General features: G+C 40.6%; 1 protein-coding gene across 1 annotated transcript in view; it reads right to left on the bottom strand.

Moving 5' to 3' along the window:
- The window catches only part of THRAP3 (thyroid hormone receptor associated protein 3), a 45992-nt gene that overhangs the window by 16550 nt on the left and 5356 nt on the right, over window positions 1–24086 (bottom strand). Inside the window, exons 2-3 of the mRNA XM_008151129.3 lie at window positions 20772–20879; window positions 3106–3277 (exon numbers count right to left, since the gene is read on the bottom strand). Coding sequence (XP_008149351.2) covers window positions 3106–3242 — 137 coding nt within the window. The 5' untranslated portion in view covers window positions 3243–3277; window positions 20772–20879. The remainder of the gene's footprint in view (window positions 1–3105; window positions 3278–20771; window positions 20880–24086) is intronic.

Below are 24086 nucleotides of genomic sequence, written 5' to 3'. Positions count from 1 at the left end.
AGAATCACGGGTATTCAATAGTAACCTAACTTTGTAAACATTTTATGTCCATGAATACCAGGCTTATCAATGACAGGGAGCTTTGTTTCAAAAGCTCCCTGTCGTTGATCAAAAAGCTAAAAACTGTATTTGTTGGTATTAAAAATCCACTGGGGTTCTTAGATAACACCTGTCTTGTCAACTATAATACAGATCATTAACCACTACTCATAAGTAGTTAGCTAGAAATATGTAAAATTGCTAGAAAATGCTTTCCAAAAATATTTCTTTACATATAGAATAAAAACCCTTCAGTTACTCAGCAGGCCTCATAGCAGGTCTGACTGGAAACCGATTGTTTTATAAATAACTCCATTTAGCAAATGTGACAGGTTTTAACAACAAAATGACATTTAAAAAAATAAATTTACACTTAATTTAATCTAAAGACAAAGTGGGCTTGGTTTTCTATTACTTATTACTTGCTGTGCTCAGGTTCTTTACCCCAAGAACAAGAGCTTCTGGCAAGATGCATGTTAATGCTGGTCATTAATGGTTGCTATTTCAGTACAATTTAAAAAAAACCAAACTTACCTTCCACACTTTTCATTCGAAAACAGTACAATATAAGAAAAGAAGAAGGAAGAGGCAGATGCAGGCTATGCAACTGAATGTGACCGGATTAAGTGGCTACACTTGAGGGAGGTGCTGTACCACCAAACTAAGGAGGGTTTAATTCATGTTGCCATCCTCAGAGGCTACTGTTGCTTCGGTCACCAATTACTAGTGAGGGCCCTGTGGCATACTGCATCCAAAACCTGTAGTCACTGCACAGATGCAGGAACATGAGTCTCTGCAGATTGCAAATGAAGTTGTTTACAAAAAGTCACTTAAAAGAATACAGTCTGTGAAATACAAGGAAACAATCAATTTTCTCCAATTCTACAGAACTCAGCAATTAAGGTAAAGGCATGGTTTCTCAAACTCTCTGGATGGGTAGTATATAATTTCCTTGTAGAAGAAAAACAAAAAGGAAAAAAAATCATGAAACAGATAAGCCAGAAGTAAGAACTGAATATCCATGGCAAATTTATCTGTTTCTGAAAGAGAAGTCACACTAGAATCAAGTCTAAAAACCTGTTTTCTAGTGGAGAAATTCCTCCAAAACAATAATTTTCTAGGTATAAGATAGCACATGAAGGGGCTCTAGACCTACCCCAGCACATACTGCCTGCCTATATTTTTTTCCTCATTTGCCAAGTTGATGACCATGCCAATGATTTGTAGAATAAGCAGAAGAGATCTGTCCAGACAGATCCTCCCAGTTCTATTTATCACAAAGGTGGTTAACATTTTTCAATTTGACTTGTGTCGGTACTATTTTGTCTTTGAGTTTTGGTTGTATAGCCTCTTATTTTTGAACCAATTACTTAGTTTCCATTTACTAAGTAAAGTTCTAAATTAAAATGTTACCTTTCAGAATCAAATAGGCTAAAACAGATTTAATCAGCCCAAATAAAAAACTCTGGGTGCTAGGTAGGATTTACTGAGTCTTTTGCTCAGTCCTAAGGCCTTGATGGTAACTTCCCAAGGTAGATATAAATTTAGTGGGTTTTCCCTCTTCTTTTTTAGAGGGGTTGAGAAGGTGGGATAGAATTTTATTCATATAGACTCTGACATGATTGGGCAACAGACAGACACTATTTAGTCTAGGGCTTGAAGAAAGTTTGGGGGGGAAATGCATGCCCAAAAAACATGAGAGGGAGAAAAGCTAAGAGTTGTTACCCTCAAGGTGTAATGTTATCTTTAAAAAGAAAAAAAAAAAATCTAGTATTTATTTTGTTTGAGGGAAAAACTAGATTTTATAACTTCCTGTTCTATATTGTATTGGAGTCATCAATACTTACGCACACTTACTCTTTGTTCATCCTCTGGTCTGAAACTAATTTTTAGGTAGGCTTCTCACAGATTCCATTCAAGAAATTAACTTGTTCTTTGGGCGGGGGGGCGGGAATCCCACCAACCATTTGTTTAAGACTCTTATAGAAGTACTATGAAACCATCAAAAATTAAAGCTTTTAATAGCACCTTTTCCTGAGGCTTATTTTGAATTTCATAATCAATTCATTTAAAAGAAAAGGATTATAAAGACTTATCAGAAATAAACAGCAAGGGTCCCAAGTGGAAAAATTGAGAAATTATCTCCTTACCTAATGCAATTGTGACAAAAAAATGTAATTGTGCAAAAATCCCCCTTTTGGTTTAAATACATCAGTATTTTCCTAATGCACATACAGAAACTTATATCTACTGAAAGGTTCTTATCTATTCACAAAATAAAACTAAAACTCACAACACATTAAGAGGAAAAGATGCCGGAGATTTGGCATCCCATTTCAGGACAGAATTGAAATAGGGAAATCCCACTCAAAGGTGTGAAAACTGACTGAATTAAAGAACATTGGTAATAAATTCGAAAGAATTACTTGCACATTTAGTAAGACGACCAGGTGATATCTACATAGTTATTTTTAGATTAGTTTTAAGATGTGTTTACTAAATACAGTTTATTAGTAATTGGCACATCCGGTGTATACAAATGACTCCTGATACGTTTTTTAAGGTTTATTTAGTGAGTTAAGGCTTCGTTTAGTGGGTTTTCCCTCTATCTTTACCCAACTAGAAGGTAACCTTTCCACCATAGAGTTGATCATACTATTAATCCTCTTAGCTATCTTTTCTTTCTGGATGAAAATAAACTTTGGTCCAAGACTCCAAAAACACTTCAATGAAAAATCATCAGATGTAGAGATTTAAAGTAAGCAGCTTAAATAAATATAAAATGCTCTTTCTTCCAAAGTAGATGAGAAATAGAATGTGCTCTGGCAGAGGAGAAAAGGAATTAGGCAAACAATATGGCAAGAAGAGCTGATTTAGATTTGCAGCATTTAAAGAAACCTGGAATAACTTACAGCTCAACCTCCCTCCACCTCAAGCCAATCCCTGACCCCCTCCTCCCCACCCCCACCATCTGACATTCACAGAAAGAATCTAACAAAAGATCTTCAAAAACCCATCTGGCCCGATACAACGATTATCTCAATAGACAATCACACACCCGCTTACCTCAGCCTTCGCTTCCTTGAACGAGAGACAGATCGACTTCGGGATCGAGACTTCGAAAATGAACGAGAACGAGATCTTGATGCAGATCTTGAGCGAGAAGAACGAGATCCAGACTTGGATTTGTTTGTTTTTGACATCTCTGAAGAAAGGATCAGTCACTTTTCAATTACACCTAATGTAACGAAACAGATTCAAATAAATGAGTCCCTTTGCAAACCTGAACTTCTCTTAGAAACAGGTTTGTTTTTAATGCAGATGAAATAACTGGTTATCTCTATCTATCTCTCTCTCTCTCTCTCTCTCTCTCTCTCTCTCCCCGCCCCCCCACTTTCATCAAGGATTTGTGTTCTAAGCAGTACAATCCAAACAGACCCAAGCCACAGCAGCAGATGGAAAACCTGACATATAATACAAACTGGGTAACACTATAAAATACTGGCAAAAACGAGGAGAGCTAACAATATTTAGTGCACAGTCTTTTTGCAGTAAGCAAACAAGCTTTGCCAACTAAGTTAGCTAACCTGAAATGACCTGAGACAGGCTTCCCAGTTCTAACAGAAGAAACCATATGCAATGATATCTTGGTTATGGTCTATCTTGGAAATGGTACACATCTGACCATTTCTCTAATCCCCAGACCTTGAAGTCATGAGGCATAGCCTTAATATTTATTTCCAAGGAAAAGGTTTTAAAAGTGCAAGAGTGTTCTCAAATATTTTAATACCACAACAGATATGTACAATATCTTGTAAAATACAGGATATTAATCCATAAACATGGGACTAAAGTAATTTATAAAGTGAAGATCCATTCTTTCTTCTAGCTAGTTAGTACCACCTTTCTTTTAGGGTCATTTTTCTCCCATTAAAACACACACACACACACACACCAAAATTGTCTTTTTCCTTTTCTTTCTCCTCTACAGGAATGAATAGAGAACCTCAAAGTTGCCCTGACTGCTGGGTTTGATCAGTAAGGTGCACTGTCAAGCTAACTCACTTATTCTCTTTATATCCTACTAGAACTTTGGGCATCTTCCAAGTAGCAAAACATTGCAGTGCTAAAGCATGTGTCCACCAAAGACCAGGAAGAATAAGGGATCTGTCAAAGATCACAAAGCTAGTCAATAGCCAAACCAGGCCAAAATGCCAGGGCTTTTTCCATCACACCTCGCCATCTCACTGCTTAGCAAAAGCTTCTAAGTGATGCTGCTCCCAGCGTGTAAGGGAAAAATAATGATAAGCAAATATTTCACCCTCCCCTACTCACATATTTTGTTATTCAGATCTCAGCTCAAAAGCTATCTATTTGGCCAGGTTTGCCCTGGCCACCCAAACAAAAGTAACCACCAGTCATTCTACAGGATTTAATCCCATACACCTTGTTTTTTTTTCCTTCTGAGAACTCAATTCAGTACTTAAAAAATATCTTGCTTCCTTTTTTGCTTTCTATCTTTACCCAACCAGAAGGTAAGCTTTCCACCAGCAGAAATCTCATCTTTCTTATTTACTTCATGCCCAGAACAGTGTTAAAATAAAAAACAAAGGGGAGACCAGCTTTGAAACTTCCCTAAGCAGACAAAACCAGTTCAGTCAAACAAATAAAGCTTAATATAGCTTATTTTGCAAGTCTATCTTGACAGGTGCATTTCTTGCTTATGCCTCTGGAAATCATAAACAAAACGAATTGTTTCCCAAGGTTAATAGGAAGTAATCACTGAAAATTCTATTATAATCAATCACTGTGAATCATAGTCACTGCTTTCTCACTATATAATAAGCTGCTTTATAACAACATATACCTGAGCCTCCTTCCATATTTTGGTTTGAGTTCTCCCAGTTTATAAACTGTTTTTGGTGTGTGCACAATAAACTTTTACTAATAACTACTTCGGTAATTCATTGGTTTTATTTCTGCTATTTATGAACTACTAGAGGCCCTATGTACAAAATTCATGCAAGCGTAGGCCCTTGCAGCCCCAGCTTTGTCCGGATGGTTGTTCTGCTGTTCGGTCTAATTAGCATATTAGCTCTTTATTATATAGGATTGTTAACAAATGCTTTAAAATGTTTTTTATGTACTTATTTTATCCTCAGTAGAGGATATTTTTCCCATTGCTTTTTATTATTTATTTATTTATTCATTTATTATATTGTTATTGATTTCAGAGAGGAAGGGAGAGGGAGAGAAACATCAATGACGAAAGTCATGGATAGGCTGCCTCCTGCACGCCCCCCCACTGGGGATAAAGCCTGCAATCCAGGCATGTGCCCTTCACCAGAATCGAACCCAGGACTCTTCAGTCCACAGGCTGATGCTCTATCCACTAAGCCAAACCAGCTAGGGCCCATTGATTTTTAGAGAGTAGAAGGGAGGGAGAGAGAGAAAAAAACATCAATGTGAAAGAGACAGATTGACTAGTTGCATCCCTGCAAACCAGGTGCCCTTGACAGGGAACTGAACCTGAGAATACTTTGGTTCATGGGCCGGCACTCTAACCATTGAGCAACACCAGCCAGGGGACAAAGAGGGCATTATGATGTCCCATTTTACAGATTTAAACCCAGCCAACCAGGCTTCAAGCCAGTGTTGGTTTTTTGTTTTTGTTTTAAAGCCAGTGTTCTCAACCACTATTATTCCACCTCTGTAGAGCAATGCTGCACACAGAAGTCATTCATAGATCTAAGTCTTTTCTCCACTCTTACCAAGTTTAGGATCTGGTAAAGGGGCAAGAGTTAGGCAAACTGAAAGATCATATTTGTTTCTAATTACTACATTCATAATTTAGTAACTTCTGGAAAGGCAAAAGTTCAGGAAGCTACTATAACTCCAGTTCATAGGAAACAACCATAATCTCACAGACATAATTTAGAGGTCTGACAAAGTGCCAGGAAGCCAGAGACAAAGGGTGATGAGTAAGGGATTGCGTAATGAGGACACCAAAGACCTAGTCTAGATCCTGCCAAAGAATCAAACTGTTGTGTGCTCTACCAAGGTCAAAGATACTTCTATTTGGAACTGACTTTTGGCAACAGTATCGTTATACAAAGCCAGGGTAGAGGAATAAGTTACTCGGGGATAGGAAGTGGAGATGTACATGAACAATTTATAGAAACTGAATATTGAAAATACATTTTGTTTTGCTAGTTGGCCTTCAGCATATTTTGGGATTTTCTCCCTGGGTTCACTCTTACTGAATGGCTTTCTTCTGTTACAAGTTTAGGAATAGTCTTGCCTAGCAACATCTCTGTCCAATCTTCAATTTTAGCTTGGGCCAGAAATAAAAATCCTTTTAGATCATTTACACAACAGGTGGACAATATCAGACTTTAGAAGAAAAAGAACAGGCAACAGTTAGTGAAAAAGGAAACACTCGCCAAAACCGGTTTGGCTCAGTGGATAGAGCGTTGGCCTGCGGACTCAAGGGTCCCAGGTTCGGTTTCCGGTCAAGGGCATGTACCTTGGTTGCAGGCACATCCCCAGTAGGGGGTGTGCAAGAGGCAGCTGATCGATGTTTCTCTCTCATCGTTGTTTCTAACTGTCTATCCCTCTCTCTTCCTCTCTGTAAAAAAATCAATATATTTAAAAAAAAAGAAAAAGGAAACACTCATTACAACCACCAGAAAATGGAAAATTAAGAAGCTCATTTTCATCAGAGAAAAAGTTGTCAATTAAATGCATACAGAGCCAAAGTTAACACGTCTACATATATTAAACTTACTAGAATTGACAAGTATACTAAGAGTGGCAATGCTGTGATACCATCCCCAATCCTACCCCTGGAACTTCTTTAATGTGTATTGAAACTAACAGTAAAAACATCACTCACTATACCTTGAGAATTACGTGGAATAACTTTGGATGATACAATCCACAATTGGAAATAAATCAATGAAATACTTAACTCATTCAAGAGGACTCTATACAGTGGGTAAGCTAAAGTAGACTTGGTCCTTGCCTTCATGGAGCTTATAATCTAGGCGCATTTAAGACTAATAAGCAAGCAAGCAATATCATAGTTATAAATTCTGGTAAGTACTAGGAAGAAGACAAAGAAAATACTATGTTGGCATATACATATGATCTCTGAACGCACAATAATCTGGCCACTCAGTGTACTTATGTATAAGGGAAAGCTTGCAAATCTTGATATGTCAAGGGACCAGGAAATAGTGGCCCCCAGCTTCTGGCTAGTAAGTCCTCTGCTTCTTTCTAACTACCCACAATGCAGTTCTTATAACATGGAAAAACCTTATTTTAAAATCCCAACTATGTGGTCAGTCTACACTGAGTGGCCAGATTATTATGCGTTCAGAGATCATAATAATCTGGCCACTCAGTGTATATGCAGCATGGTAGTTATTTAGATAGGATGGTCAAGAGATGGTATTTAAACTGTCACCTGAAGAGCAAGTCACATGAAAAGAGAAGTGTCCAAAAGACATGTAGTTTCTTCTCTCAACAAATATATATAAGGTAGGGATGATCATAACTAAAGCCAGCTGATCAAATTATCAAAATTCATTCAAAACAACTCTCAATTCTATTTTGAAGACCTACAAACTTCATATCCATACAGCTTTTCCTATTTCTGACATTTCTTCATTGTTGGTGCTCTAAAAATATAATGGGAAGTGAGATAAACAAATACTACCTAGGAAATCGATTTAGCACCTCTTACATGTTACAAGTACATGTTATTTATTTAGTTTCTGTTCGAACTATAATTTCCTTAAAAGTAAGTTTTGCTTCTTCAACAATGCTGCTTGTTTCTTCCTGACTGACCATGCTGTTTCATTTAGAAAATTATTTTTAAAAAAGTGCAGTCCCTACAGAACTATGGCATAATATGACAGCTCATGGTTGTGATATGTGCCTGGGGTAGAAACCTGTCTCCTCAAACACTATTTTGGACAAAAAGATTCTCACACTTAAGGTAAGATAGCCATGTTCCTACATCAGCATTATGAAAGAATCCACCTAGTAACCAATACTATCTATTTGATAGGAATGATCAATACTTAGTATCTATTGATGGTAATAATCAATACTTACTATTTAATATGTTAGAATGCAGAAATATACTAAGAACTAGTTCCTGAACTCACAATTAAGAGCCTGGTATGATCCAAATATCCTCAACTTTCCAATATTCTTCAAATGTCATGGTTTCATATCTCACATTATTACCCTCTTCGCCATGGAAACAATTTGTTTGTTCTCTTTCATTGGGATACACTTAATGTGATTCTCAAAATGTGGCCTAATATAGAACTACAAGAGACCCAATGCATGAAAATTCATGCTGGGGTGGGGGGATGTCCCTCAGCCCGGCCTGCCCCCTCTCACAGTCCGGGAGCCCTCAGGGGTGGGAGGCAATCAGGGGAAGGCAACACCCGCATCACACCTCTGCTGCTACCAGCAGAGCAAGCCTCACCAGCCCTGGTTACCTGCGCCTCAGGCCGGCCCTGAGCAGCTGGGGGGCTGAGGGCGGGTCCGGCCGCACCGTACGCCTGCCCATCCCCGCCCCCAAACACACACACACACACACACACGCATGCGCACACACGGACTCCAGCGGGGCTGAAAGGACTGGGGGACTTCGGCAGGGCTGAGGGGACTGGGCGCCACCATCTTGTGGCTATGGGTGCCACCATCTTTGTGACAGCGTGATGGTCAATTTACATATTCCCCTCTTTATTAGACACTATTAGTGTGTTTAAGATTTTTCTTTCTGGCAACCACACTACATGTTGACTCAAAGTGAGCGCTGAGTCACTAAACCCTGAAGTCCTTTTTCATAAACCCTTCTTCAGCTGCAAGATGTCCTCCTCCTCCATCTTATATTTATACAACTAGAGGCCCGGTGCACGAAATTCGTGTGTGTGGGGGGTGTCCCTCAGCTCAGCCTGCATCCTCTCCAATCTGGGACCCCTCGAGGGATGTCTGACTGACTGCCCGTTTAGGCCCGTGGGATCGGGCCTAAATGGGCAGTCGGATATCCCTCTCACAATCCAGGACTGCTGACTCCCAACTGCTCACCTGCCTGCCTTCCTGATTGCCCCTAACCACTTCTGCCTGCCAGCCTTTTCACCCCCTAACCACTCCCCTGCCAGCCTGATTTATGCCTAACTGCTCCCCTGCCAGCGTGTTTGCCCCTAACTGCCCTCCCCTTTAGGCCTGTTCCCCCGCAACTGCTCTCCCCTGCAGGCCTGGGTCCCACCCAACTGCCCTTCCCTGCAGGCCCAGTCACCCCCAACTTCCCTCCTCTGCTGGCTTGGTCACCCCTAACTGCCCTCCCCTGCAGGCTTGATTGCCCCCAACTGCCCTCCCTGCAGGCCTGGTCCCTCCCAACTGCCATCCCCTGCTGGCCATCTTGCATCGGCCATCTTGTATCCACCTGGGGGCAGGATCTTTGACCACATGGGCAGCCATCTTGTGTGTTGGAGTGATGGTCAATCTGCTTTGCTTCCTCCATTGCCAGGGGCAACCCTTGCCTCCTGCTCTTTCCAGCTCAGTGGCTGCCACCATTTGTTTGGATTTGTTTACCTTCTATAATCAAAACTTTGTAGCCTTGAGTGAAGGCTTAGGCCAGCAATGGCAGGCGGAAAGCTTGGCTTCCTTTGTTACCGGGGAAATCCAAGCCTCCCTCCTGCTCTCTGTGGCTATAGCCATCTTGGTTGGGTTTATTTACATATTTGTTCCTGATTGGCTGATGGGCGTGGCTTGTGAGTGTAGTGGAGTTAGGGTCAATTTGCATATTACTCTTTTATTAGGTAGGATTGTTTTATCCCTCACCTTTATTTAAAACCCAAGTGTAGCCTATTGAAATCATTTCAGATACAATTTTGTCACTTGGAGCAAGGGTTTGTTTTCAAACTATTCTGCAGAGCCACCTGAGAGGAGTTTCCTAAACCATTACCCTTTCAAAGACCAGCCCTCTCCACCTAAACCACTTGTCTAATTACCAAGCACATCAACAGTCCTTGAAAGAACATAGCTCTTGGGAGAACAGATGCATTTTACTTACAACAAAGGTACTAAGATATATAATTACTTGGCTTTAATATCACTAAAAACACAGATCTTATTTTTCAAGTCCAAGAAAAAGGAATATTGGCAGAGAAAGCCAAAGAAGTTTCTCTAAATCAAAACCCTCAAAGATAAGAAAGAATTAAATTACTCCTCTCCCCTCTCACTCCAGATTAAGTTTCTTCTTAGTGTCCCTAGTGTTATGCCAGCATTGTGCTTGGCACATGGTAGATGTCTGTTGAATTCACCAGAACAAACATTTTAGGAGTATTTACTACAGTTTGCCCCATGTTTGGAACCCTGTGGGTTATACTTGGTAGGACATTGGGTAAAACTAAGTAGTGCCAAATAAAGCCTCTCAATTGACCACCCAGGGATTCCAAGTGTGTATATAGAAACTACACAAGTATTCTTCAATCCCTAAATACTAGGCTCATATTCTAAAAGGTCTTCTCAGAAAATACTTAACTGTATTTTTAAAAAATGTTTTTATTGACTCTAGAGTGAGGAAGGGAGGATAGAGATAGAAACACTGAGGAGAGAAAAACATTGATTGGCTGCCTCATGCATCCATGCATGCCACAGGGGATTGAGCCCGCACCCAGGCATGTACCCTGACGAGGAATCACACCGGTGACCTCCTGGTTCATGGGTCAATGCTCAGCCACTGAACCCCACCAGCCGGGCTTACCTGTTTATTTTTTTAAAATATATTTTTATTGATTTTAGAGAGGAGGGAGAGGGAGAGATAGAAACATTAATGATGAGAATCATTGATTGGCTGCCTCCGGCATGCCCCACACTGGGGATCGAGCCTGCAACCCAGGCATATGCCCTGACCAGGAATCAAACCGGTGACCTCTTGGTTCCTGAGTCGATGCTCAACCGGCTGGGCTATCTGTTTATTTTTATAGAAAGACTAGAGGCCCGATGCATGAAATTCATGCAAGAGTAGGCCCTTCCTTCTCCCGGCTGCTGGCACTGGCTTCCCTCTGGCACCCAGGACCTGGGCTACCCTCGCAGCCCTGGCATCATCTGGAAAGTCGTCCAGAAGGACGCCTGATCTAATTAGCATACTATGCTTTTATTACTATAGACTAGTGACCCGGTGCATGAAATTCGTGCACATTAAAAGGGGATTAGAGGAAATAATTTACTATTGCTATTTGCCCTTTCTCTATAATAGAAGTGTCAGAGATGAAAGAAAATTAGTAAAATGTATATGAAAACCTTCCTCCTGTCAGAGTCTGGGGCTCACCACGGGACCCAGAGTCAAGTCCCCGCCCACCCACATGCACCTCAAAATCACGTGAGACCCAGACCTGGCCAGTCCCACCCTTGTCAAGCCCTGACGCAGGGGGCGTAGCCTCAGGTCCCCTGGCCCAGCGCCAGGACGGGGGAGTGGCCTGAGATCCCCCAGCCCAGACCGGGGCCGGGGGCGTGCCTTTAGGTCCTCCATCAAGCCCCGCCAGGTGGGGGACACAGACTGAGATCCCCTGTCAAGCCCCACTGGGTGGGGGGCATGGCCTGAGGTCCCGTCAAGCTCCGCCAGGCGGGGGTGGGGGAGGGCGCACAGCCTCAGGTCCCCTTGTCAAGTCCCACCGGCAGGGGGGCGCAACCTCAGGTTCCCCGTCAAGCCCCGCTGGGCGGAGGCACAGCCAGAGTTCCCCTGACCCAGCACTGGGGGTGCACCTTGAGGTCCCCTGTCAAGCCCTGCCGGGTGGGGGAGGGTGTAAACTCAGGTTCCTGCTGATTGCTCATTAAGGCTCCTTATGGGAACTTGGCCTCAGTTGTGGGTGCAGCCATCTTTGTGATGGAGTAATGGTCAATTAGCATATTCCCTCTTTATTAGATAGGATGATTTGGTGGCTCCGCCTCCCAGGAGCACACCCACATTTTCCCCTTCCCCCTCCTCTTCCCTCACAGTCCTGCATCTCCTAAACTCTAAGGGTCCCCTAGTAGACTTGTAACCAGGGAAGCAACCCCCTGACCCTTTCTCCAAGGCCCCCTTTTCTTTAACTTCTCAGTGAGCCAAAGCAGCCCACCTAATCTCTCTCCTGTTGCTTCTTCTATCCTAAGCCCTTCCTTATTCACTGTCTCCAGCTTTAATAAGCGTACTCTCAAAAATAAAAATAAAGACAAATAAAAATAAAAATAAAATAGCATAAAACAGACCCACAGTCACCCTAACATGTAAAATAAACTCAAAACTAAGTCTTTTAAAGCTCTCAATCCATGGAAGGACATGGAAAATTGAGTTGGGCCAGGGAACTAATGCCTATGGTATAGTTTTGAGATCTTGATAACTCCTAAATGCTTTGTTTTGATTGAATTATTGGGGTAACATTGGTTAATAAAATTATGTTTCAGGTGCACAGTTCTACAACACACCTGTATTGTGTTCACCACCCCAAATCTCCTTCACCATTTACCCTTTCTTACTCTCTTCCACCTCCCTACATCTAAATGTTTTGAATAGCTTCACTGCTGTTAATGCCTGCACAGGGCTTTGCTGGGCAAATCACTCTTTATTTCCTTTTCTCATTCCCATTAATATCAAAACATATTATCTCACAGGATACATTCAATTTCTTCAAGAGATTTCCTATACCTTAAAGGGCATTTTCAGAGCATTTCTCATGGTGTTAACTCTCATTTCAATCTCCACATTACAATCAATTTAAGACCAAACAAAGTTCGAGGTATTCTGATGAACACCAGCCTCTTTTTCTATAGCAACATCTAATTCCCTGTAGCAATGAAGCATAGAAGTTATCTGATTGTCTTAGGTTATTAGACTGCAATAACATCACGAAACTTCCAAGGGATCAAGACAGAAAAGCCAAATGTTAATTCAAAGAAGCGGGAGTGTTACATTTAATGTTTAATTTGAGTTACAAGACCCAAATAAGACCTAAGCCTAAAGAATTTCAGGACAAATAAATATCACCCTTTAAAAGGAAGGTAATGACCCTAGGCAGTTTGGTTCAGTGGCTAGAGCATCGGCCTGCAGACTGAAGGGTCCTGGTTCAATTCCGGTCAAGGGCACATACCCGGGTTGCGGGTTTGATCCCCAGTGAGGGGCGTGCGGAAGGCAGCCGATGAATGATTCTCTCTTATCACTGATGTTTCTATCTCTCTCTCTCTACCCCCCTTCCTTTCTGAAATCAATAAATATATATTTTAAAATAATAAAAGGGAAGCTAATGGACAAAACAATGGAGAAGAACAATCACCTATGGAAAACTTCCCAAGAAATAACTCTACAAAAAGAAACACAAAAACCTCAACATAAGACAGAATCCTTTTGGGTCTCTAATTATGATGTCAATACCATAAGATACACTAACTGTGTATCATCCATGACATGAGTTTATAAATACACAAGTTTTAGTAAAAAATACTGAATACTGAAAGTGGGAAATTGCAATTCAGAGAAAAAGAATGCTATGGTTTAATGACCCATAATAATTACCTAAAGAAAAATATCTACTGTCAACCTAAATGCTAACATAGTCAAGATTTTTTACCTGCTTCTGGTTGAGACAGGCTGGGGGTCTGGGGGTGACATTAATATCTACCAATGTAAAGTTTTTAGAACATTTATGCTGACAATGGGGAAAAGGATTTTAAATTAGGACTCTCCTGAAAAGCCAGGATACATCATTTCCTCAAGTAGGATAATTTAGCTACCCTGATTTGATGGACTTACTAATGAACATCTAGCTCCGCTTGCTCTGTATCTTGAATATGTTCAAACATCTTCTTACTTGGAATCTGGACTCTGGATGGACCTGTCTACCAGAAAAGACTACCCTAGGCAAATACTGGCTTTCCTGGTAGATCTGTATCCATTGGAAATTGATTCCCTGACACTTTATCAATAACAATTGCTAACACTAAGATGTGACAGACAAGGAGCTACAAACCTTCAGCATTATATCATTTATATACACAAACTTCATTAAGTACTATGTTCTGTACCTGTTCTACAAAAGAGGAAATGAGGACTTAAGAGTTGGTAACTTGCCCCAAAGTTCTACAGCTGGTTAAGTTCAGAATTCAAACATAGACATTATGGCAGAGTGGCTATTACCTTATGGGCTACCCCTATGGTATACCCCACCCATCAATCTCCTGTGAATTTGATCAGTTAAAAATAAAAATCAATCAATCTCAGAAGCATAATTATCTTGAACCAGGAGAGTTCAGATGCTTAACTAAAGCAGCCAACAGCTTCCCAACCCCTAACTCTTAACTCATAACATACGCAAAAATTGAAAACAGGCTCTGCCTGAACTGTTTGAGAACTTTAAGTGCAAAACACATTCCTTGCCAAAGACAGAAGGATGTTTCTGCTATAGATTTTAGAGAGCCTAAACTAAGAATGCTACAGCCAATTGTAGAGAACAAAGAGCTTTGTGTAACAAGAGACTAATAACAAGAAACATGAACCTAACAACCAAGGGTAATAAAATGGTTCTTGCTTGCCTGTGGCACCAGACTTTTCAGTGCAGCATTGCTCTCAAGATAAATCAGAAAAATAGTGTGAAAAATTAAATTAGTAAGCTTGGTTTCCATGCACGCCCCCTCCCTGAACAGTGCTAGGCAACCACTAATCCATGTTGTCTTTACGTATCTGCCTATGCCTGATACTTCGGGGATTTTGTGACTGGCCTCTTTCATTTAGCATGTTCTCAAGAATCATCCATGTTATTAGAACATTCCATTTTCATACCACAATATAACCTACTTTATTTATTCATTCATCAGCTGATGGGCACTGGTATTGTTGCCACTTTTTGCTATTATGCATAATGCTGCTATAAACATTCATGTACATGTTTTTGTACACAGATGTTTTTCTCTCTTGGGTACATACCTGGGTGTGGTACTGCTCAGTCATATGGTAACTCTATGCCTAACTTTGTGAGGAACTGCCAGACTATTACTTCCAAGCAGCTATACAATTTTGCATTTCCACCAGAAGTGTATGAAGGTTCCCAATTCTCTACATCTCCCAACACTTATGTCTTTTTATTACAGCCATCTTAGTAGGTGTAAAGTGGTATCTTACTGAGGTTTTGACTTTTACTTCTCTAATGACTAGGGATTTTGAGCATCTTTCCGTGTGTGTTGGCTATTTGTGCAACTACTTTTGGATCCTTCATTTTTAAATTGAATTATTGGATTATTTGTCCTTTTATTGAGCTATAAAGTTCTTTATAAATTTCGGACATAAGTTCCTTATTACATACATGCTTTGCAAAGTCTCTCCCATTCTTGTAGGATATCATTTTCTTTATTTTTTATTGATTTTGAGGAGAGGAAGGGAGAGGGAGAAAGCAAAACATCGATGTGAGAGTTAAACATTTGATTGGCTGCCTCCTGCACACATCTCTACTGGGGATCCAGTGCAAGTGTGCCCTTACAGAGAGCCGAACCAGCAACCTTTCAGTGCACAACCAGCCAGGCCTGTCTTTTCATTTTCTTGATGTTGACCTTTGAAACAAAAGGGTTTTTAATTTCATTTTATGAAGTCCAATTTATCTTATTTTTTCTTGTTTGTATTTAATGTCATGTCTAAGAAGGGTTTGCACAAAGTCACATGGATTTACTCTTTTTTTTTTTTTTTTCTTTTATATTTTTTTATTGATTTTTTACAGAGAGGAAGAGAGAGGGATAGAGAGTTAGAAACATCGATGAGAGAGAAACATCCATCAGCTGCCTCTTGCACACCCCCTACTGGGGATGTGCCCGCAACCAAGGTACATGCCCTTGACCGGAACCGAACCTGGGACCCTTGAGTCCGCAGGCCGACGCTCTATCCACCGAGCCAAACCGGCCTCGGCACATGGATTTACTCTTAAGTTGAAAACTAAGAGCTTTATACTTTAAGCTCTTACATTTAGATCCATGATTCATTTTGACTTAAATTTTGTTATAATGATAATGTGAGGTATGGGGTCAACCTCATTGTTTTGGATGTGGATATCCATATGTGCCAGTACCATTTGTTGAAAAGACTACTCTTTCCCTACTGAAATGTCTTGACATATTTGTCAAAAATCAGCTGACTATAAAAGTGAGGGTGTATTTCTGCACTCCCATTTTATTCCATTGATCGATCTGTCATGCACAGTCTTGATTACTATAGGTTTATATACATTTTGAATCAGAAAGTGTGGGTTCTCCAACTTCCTCCTTTTCCAAGACAGTTTTGGCTATCCTAGTTCCCTTAGAAATCTTGTGGTGAAAAAGACACAAATGACTAAGATTTTAAAAAATTAGGTGCACAAATTAACGAAGAAAGAAATTCACTATTCATAAAGGATTATATAGACAAAGCTGTGAGCCCCATTTGTGCTCTGTATGCCTCTGGGTAGTTGGAGGGGGGGTGTGGCGGGGGAGAGCTCAGGTGAAATATTAAACATGTTTACTGTTTTATGCTTTTCTCAGATTACCCTCTCCTGTGTAAGAGGAAGAGAAAACAGAATCAACAACTGTGCATATCTCTAGCATTAAAAAAAAAAATTATGCGGCTTAGTACTAAAATCCTCAAACTTTACTGAATTAGCCCTGGCCAGGTAGTTCAGCTTGTTAAGAGTGTCATCCTGATATGCCAAGGTAGCAGGTTCGATCCCTAGTAAGGGCACATACAAAAACCAACAAATGAATGCATAAATAAGTGGAACAACAAATCAATGTTTCTCTCTTCCTCTCTAAAATAAAATTAAAAAAAATTTTAAATAATGTAATAAATAATTAAATATTGAATTATATGGAATTTGGTAGAACTTGCTTTAAATATGTAACATGTAGGAATGTATATGAATGATTCAGTTTTGTTTTTTTAAAAAATATATGCACATAAGTTACCCTAGGAAATAATTAGACCCTCCCCTAGAGATACAGGAGAGAAGCGTCTGGAGTGAACTTAGATTTAAACTGCTCACTATGCTATGCAGTTCATTCTGTTTCTCCAAAGATGCGAGTTTAATTGCATAGATGATCCTGAGCATAGTAGACCTCCATTGAGCAAATTCTCAGAAGATACAAGTTACCTGCACTGGGGATATTGTGATGAATGACTTCCAAATGAATGGCCCCTCAGGTTGCTGTTGATTTTCCCTGCTAACATCCAGCAGCAAAGGGATTTGTTCTCCAAAGGTCATGACCTCAGAATATGCCCTTCTCTTGCTTCTTTACACCTCTTCAGTGTAGCACACGCCAACTTAGCCAGTAAAAGTATAAAACACTTTATTCTGTGTAGGAAGATCTGATTACTTATTACTAATATTAGGAAAATGGAATCAGTGGTAAAATCTATTTGCTGTCAGAGCTCAATCTTACTCTGTTGTTATAGCTAACATAGCTTATGGAGCTCACCTGCTGTATGCCATGCAGTTTACATACACTTACTAATTTAATTCCCATGCTGGTCTTGTGAGGTAAAGGTCCCTTTTTTGTAAGATTGGGAGAGTATTTTATTCAGTTAATGAATGGAAGAGCCAAGATTTGAACCCAGTTCTTTTTTGGTGGCAAAGCCACCACTACTTACAGAACCTGGTCCAGTATTATAAAGTGACTCAATAAGGGTTCTGTCTATTTGGAACAAGGCATTTTAGGTTGAGTATTTGCTTCAGCATACTCCTTCACTTATACTCACTTTTATGCTCACATCTTGAAGTAACATATTATGGAAAACTCTGAATGAAAACTGAATTATAGTCCTAGCTTCGTTGCTTATTGTGTGTTGGGAGGGCAGTTGGGGGCAATCAGGCCTGCAGGGGAGCAAGGGAGGGCAGTTGGGGGCAATCGGGCAGGCAGGGGAGCAGTCAGATGTCGATCAGGCTGACAGGGGAGTGGTCAGGGGGTGATCAGGCTGGCGGGCAGAAACAGTTAGGGGCAATCAGGCAAGCAGACAGGCGAGCAGTTGGGAGCCAGCAGTCCTGGATTATAAAAGGGATGTCCCAGATTGGAGAGGGTGCAGGCTTGGCTGAGAGACACACACCCTCCCTGTACACGAATTTCATGCACCAGGCCTCTAGTCTATATATATCAAAAAGCCTCAGCAACCCAATGACCTGTCGCTATGATGCACACTGACCACCAGGGGGCATACAATAGGAGCGCCACTCAGCTTAAGGATCCATCCAGGTGGCCCACCGACCCAGCGGCAGCCAGTCCCTCAGTAGTCCTGCAGGTCCAATCTCCCGAGAATGAGCCAGGCACCAATGGACCAGCGCCACCCCATCTGCACAACCCTGACAGCACCGCTGGCCGCGGGCACCGCGACCGCTTCCCCTCCCTAGACGCTCTACAAGGATGAAAGGATATAAAAGTGGCCGCCAGCCCTAGCTGGTTTGGCTCAGTGGATAAAGTATCCGACTGCAAACCGAAGGGTCCCAGGTTCAATTCCAGTCAAGGGCACATGGCTGGGTTGCGAGCTCGATCCCCAGTTGGGGATGTGCAGGAGGCAGCCAATCAATGATTCTCTCTCATCATTGATGTTTCCTCTCTCTCTCCCTTCCGATCTGAAATCAATAAAAATATATTTTTTAAAATAATAATAAAAATAAATCAATAAGAGGCCACCATGTGGCTCCTGACAACTGGCGCAAATGTCAGTGGGATGGATCCAGATCCCAGGCCGGCAACAGCATCCCACTGCCTGCCTGGAGGGTCGATTGCATCCTGGCCACCCCCACATCCCCTTCAGGACCCCACCCATGCACAAATTCATGCACCAGGCCTCTAGTTATTAATAACGAACTACGTTTGCTAATGACTGATTACTATAATCGTGTTGCGTTCATTTCCCTTACGCGCAGGCACATCATTTCTCTCCACTAATACTACTAGCGAATATTTTAGCAGCCGATTTCCACATCATTAGTCTTGGACTGACTTGTTTGGTGTGGGCAACAGGAAATATTTTGCTTTCAGAGAACAAGAAAAATAGGTTTATTTGCATTATGCATATTAATTTGTGTAGTTAGTCAGTGTCCAGTAAGTAATTGTTCAAGAAAAAATATTAACCCTAACTGGTTTGGCTCAGTGTATAGTGTCGGCCTGCGGACTGAAGGGTCCCAGGTTCAACTCCGGTCAAGGGCATGTACCTTGGTTGTGGGCTCATCCCCAGTAGGGGGTGTGCAGGAGGCAGCTGATCAATGTTTCTCTCACATTGATGTTTCTAACTCTCTATCCCTCTCCCTTCCTCTCTGTAAAAATATCAATAAAATATATATATTTTTAAAAAGAATATTAGCCCTGACCGGTTTGGCTCAGTGGATAGAGCGTCGACCTGCGGACCGAAGGGTCCCGGGTTCAATTCCGGTCAGGGGCATGTGCCCTGGTTGTGGGCACATCCCCAGTGGGGGGTGTGCGGGAGGCAGCTGATCAGTGTTTCTCTCTCATCAATGTTTCTAACTCTCTATAAAAAAATCAATAAAATATATTTTTAAAAAATATATTTTTTGAAATGTTCTATTATTTTATGTTAACGATTACTCTTTTATTTCAGCCCTTTGTATTCAGCATGTCTCTATTGAAATAAACCTATGTTTCTATGAAAATTGAAACTTTGGGTTTTTTGCAGCCCACATTAACTTAAATCTTATTTATTTGGCCCATGTTCACCTTTGAGTTTGACATGCTTGCTCAAAACTATAAACCTACTTTTGCCTTCCTTGTATACATGAATTTATTTATATCCACCATATAGTTATCTAAGACTGGGGAAAAAGAGAGAGAAGCTTAAATGTCTATCAAAAAGAACTAGTTAAAATTACACAGCACATCAATGATGAAATGCCATCAGTCATTTAACATGTAAACTTGGCCCTGGCCAGGTTGCTTGTGTGGCTGCAGTATCATCTTATACACCAAAAAGGTTGCAGGTTCAATTCCCGGACAGTGCAATCCCAACTTGATTAAACACACAGATATCCAAATACCATATGCATGAAAAGAGAGGATGCACCAAAACATTAACCATAATTATGTATGTCAAGTTTATAGATGACCTTTCTTCAATATTTCCAAATGAATAAATGTATAAAGAACTGAAAAGTTGTTAAAATTAACAAGTAACTGTATGGGCTAGGAGAGGTCAATGGGGGGAAAAAGGAGATATATGTATTACTTTCAACAATAAATAATTTTTAAAAAAAAAAGAAAGTAACTACTGTCCAGTCAGGGCACATACTGGGGTTGCAGGCTAGATCCCCAGTATGGGGCATGCAGGAGGCAGCCAATGGATGATTCTCTCTCATCACTGATATTTCTGTCTCTCTCTCCCTCTCTTTTCCTCTCTGAAATCAATAAAATATATATGTATATTAAAAAAAAAAAAAAAAAGTAACTGCTAAGCTGCTGGTTGAGCGTCCTCCCATGCACTGAAAAGTCAAGATTCAATTCCCTTGTCAGGGCACATGCTGATTCTACAACTTAGAAAGGAATCAAAGAAGAGAGCTGGCTATTTTACCATCTTATTTCAGTTGGTTAAACTGACAAACACTGCTTAATAAAGTCCCATTAAGGACTGTTACGAATATACAACTCTTAAATAATGTAAGACCGGCTTTAGAAGTCAGTGAAGTTATTAGTTCCTTTTACCACCTTGCATTTACCTTATATGAACAATAATTCGACTTGCAATGGATCCCACACAGACACTACCTCAAACAAACACGGGCAATGCTGCTGGCTTCTCCAATGTACAAAGTCAGGATACAATTCTGGAATGAGAGGAAATAAGCAGTGATAAAATAGCTACACAATCCTTGCAGATTGCATCTTGAAATTCACACACTTGAAATCTATAAGCAAAAATTCTACTGTAGCCCTGAATTTCACTCCAAGTGAACATGGGCTTCACTCTAAGTATACTGATTGGCCTGAGAGTCTCTGTCTGCCTGTCTCTCATACAGGTTTTAACCTATTCAACATCTTCCACTAAGGAAAGCCAAAACCTTCCTCCTATAACTTGATATTTTCATTGGCAACATTTCAGATGTTACAGTTTGCATTATGCAAGACTAATTAATTCACACACTCCATAATTCAACCTGGAAAATTACTTCAGAATAATTAGATATTTGAAACAAAAATACTTAACTGAGTTATGCTAAATTTAATCAATACATTTCAAATTAAAATAGCTCCCTATCCTCATCCCTCAAACACAAAAAAAGACCCTTCTGATCCAGTTGTTTAAATATTCCCAGACCTAAACATTACAAACATGGACATACATCAAAGCTATGTAGGGAGTTATCTAAAACAAGAAATCCAAGATCAACAAGCTCATGTATGTAGTTAATGTCCTCACTCCTAGCTTATTAAAGCTTTATCATTCATTCACGTTACTATAAAGTAGGAAGGCACCGCAATTCAAATCATCTAAAGATGCAGACTTGACATTAATTTTTTTTTTCACTTAGTATTCACTCAAAGATACCCAACTTAGCTTTTTCTGAAACCTGTAGCTTACATACAGCTGAACCCTTGCCTATTTAGCCAGGAAGAATGTGATGTATTTTCTTAAAGAATGGTCTCTTGGCCCTAGCTGGTTTGGCTCAATGGATAGAGCGTCAGCCTGTGGACTGAAGGGTCCCAGGTTCGATTCCGGCCAAGGGCACATGCCTGGGTTGTGGGCTCAATCCCCAGTAGGGAGTGTGCAGGAGGCAGCCAATCAATGATTCTCTCTCATCACTGATGTTTCTATCTCTCTCCCTCTCCCCTCCTCTCTAAAATCAATAAAATATATATTTTTAAAAAGAAAAAAGAATGGTCTCTTGGTATATGTGGAACCCTCAGCTTAGAAAGCCTCTTCCAAACCCGTTCATATGAGGGTCTCCTCCCCCAGACAACTGTCCCTGGATTACCCAGGCTGGGTTAGGTACTGCTTCTCTGTGTTATCCTAGACATGTCTCTCCTTACACTCATCTCATTCTAAAATGTTAATATGCCCATTTTCCTAACAGTGATACATCTGCTGATAACCCAAGCAATAAACTCTTGACCTATACCAAAGGTAACCAGGTCATTTACATTACAAAGACGCAACAAAAACCTACCCTTAAAACTAACAGGATAAAGCTGTTCTATACAGATGAAATTATTACTCAGTCAGCCTGTTACCAAATTAGTGATAATGTTGGTATATATTTTACTTAATTGATAAACAGTAAAAATATAGCACTTTCAAAAACTCAAAATACTTTAGCATATGTATTTTTTTCTTTTGCATATATTCTTGCAGCTTATTCGTAGAATTCATCCTAGGTTACAGCATCCAAAACCTCTTTCCCTATTTCTAACTGCAGAGGCACAGGGACTCACATCAGTTTGAAGGAAAGCCTGATGACAGTATAGGACTGAGAATTGTTTACTCTACAACCCACTGAATTAAGGAACTATTCCAATTCACCCATCCTTAAAATTCTAACCAAACACACACAAATCTTCCATTTTAGTATCCCATCATGTTTCTTATTAACCTCTTTTTGGACATTGGCAAGAACTTTATCATCCCAACAAGTCTTCAATTTCCCATTGTCCCAATGGGTAGAGATACAAATGAGGCTCTGGCCCTTAGTTCATTCTGTAAAAGGAGACACCTGAAGCCCTGAGTCATCCCTGCCACCACAGTGTTTATGCACCACCACCCCAAATTGTCCTGCCTGTGTCATTTGGACAGTCATAAGTATACTTCGTGGCCTCTATCTGCTGTTTAACAGGGGAAATGCATGTGTGGTGTACATATACTATTTTCTGATTATCTGAAACTTCCAAAATTAGGCATTTGCTTAAAAAGAAAAAAAGGCAAATGATTTTGAGTGGTGTTCTGACTCTTCTTGATGATTTGAAAGACATTTTTTGTACTGCTCAGTTGTTTATTGGAGACGTTAATATTGAGTTTGAGGTAACAGAAGAATTAGCCTCTATGAAGAGTCTGTGTGGAACAACAGGCAAGAATTTTTTCAAAGTGGAGAGCCTTAGCCGGGTTTGCTCAGTGGATAGAGCATCAGCCTGTGGACTGAAAGGTCCCGGGTTTGATTCTGGTCAATAGCATATGCCTGGGTTGTGGGCTCGATCCCCAGTAAGGGCTGTGCAGGAGGCAGATTCTCAACACTGATCTCTCTCTCTCTCCCTTCCTCTCTGAAATCAATAGTATACATATATTTAAAAAAAATTGAACCCTAACCGGTTTGGCTCAGTGGATAGAGTGTTGGCCTTCGGACTGAAGGGTACCAGGTTCAATTCTGGTCAAGGGCATGGCCTTCGGACTGAAGGGTACCAGGTTCAATTCTGGTCAAGGGCACATCCCCCAGTGGGGGGTGTGCAGGAGGCAGCTAATTGGTGTTTCTCTCTCATCAGATGTTTCTAACTCTCTATCCCTCTCCCTTCCTCTCTGTAAAAAATCAATAAAAACATATTTTTTTAAAAAAAGAAAAAGATGGGAAAGGTTTGAGAACCCAGGTTTGACTGTACTTAATTAAATCTCACTATCACTGTTTCCTCATATGTAAAACTGGTTCCTACTACACAGGATTGCTATGAAAATTGAATAAATTAACATGCATGTAATGTTCTTGAAACCGAGCTTAGCACATAAAGTATTTCATAAACATTATCAATCAGGCCAATGTCAAAATGACAGTTAAAAGACAAAGACTTCACCCAGCTGACAAGGCTCAGTGCTTGAGCATTGACCTATGAACCAAGAGGTCATGGGTCGATTCCCAGTCAAGGCACATGCCCTGGTTGTGGGCTCCATCCCCAGTGGGGGACTTGCAGGAGGAAGCAGTGATTCTCTCTCATCATTGATGTTTCTCTCTCTCCCTTTCCCTTCCACTCTGAAATCAATTAAAAAAAAAAAAAGGACAAAGACTTCAACCAGCTGGTAGGGGTAGTCAGTCATATGGTCATTTAAACAATTA

Source organism: Eptesicus fuscus, chromosome 9, assembly GCF_027574615.1.
Source record: "Eptesicus fuscus isolate TK198812 chromosome 9, DD_ASM_mEF_20220401, whole genome shotgun sequence".
NCBI classification, from domain to species: Eukaryota; Metazoa; Chordata; class Mammalia; order Chiroptera; family Vespertilionidae; genus Eptesicus; species Eptesicus fuscus.
This window is presented reverse-complemented; position numbering and strand designations above follow the sequence as displayed.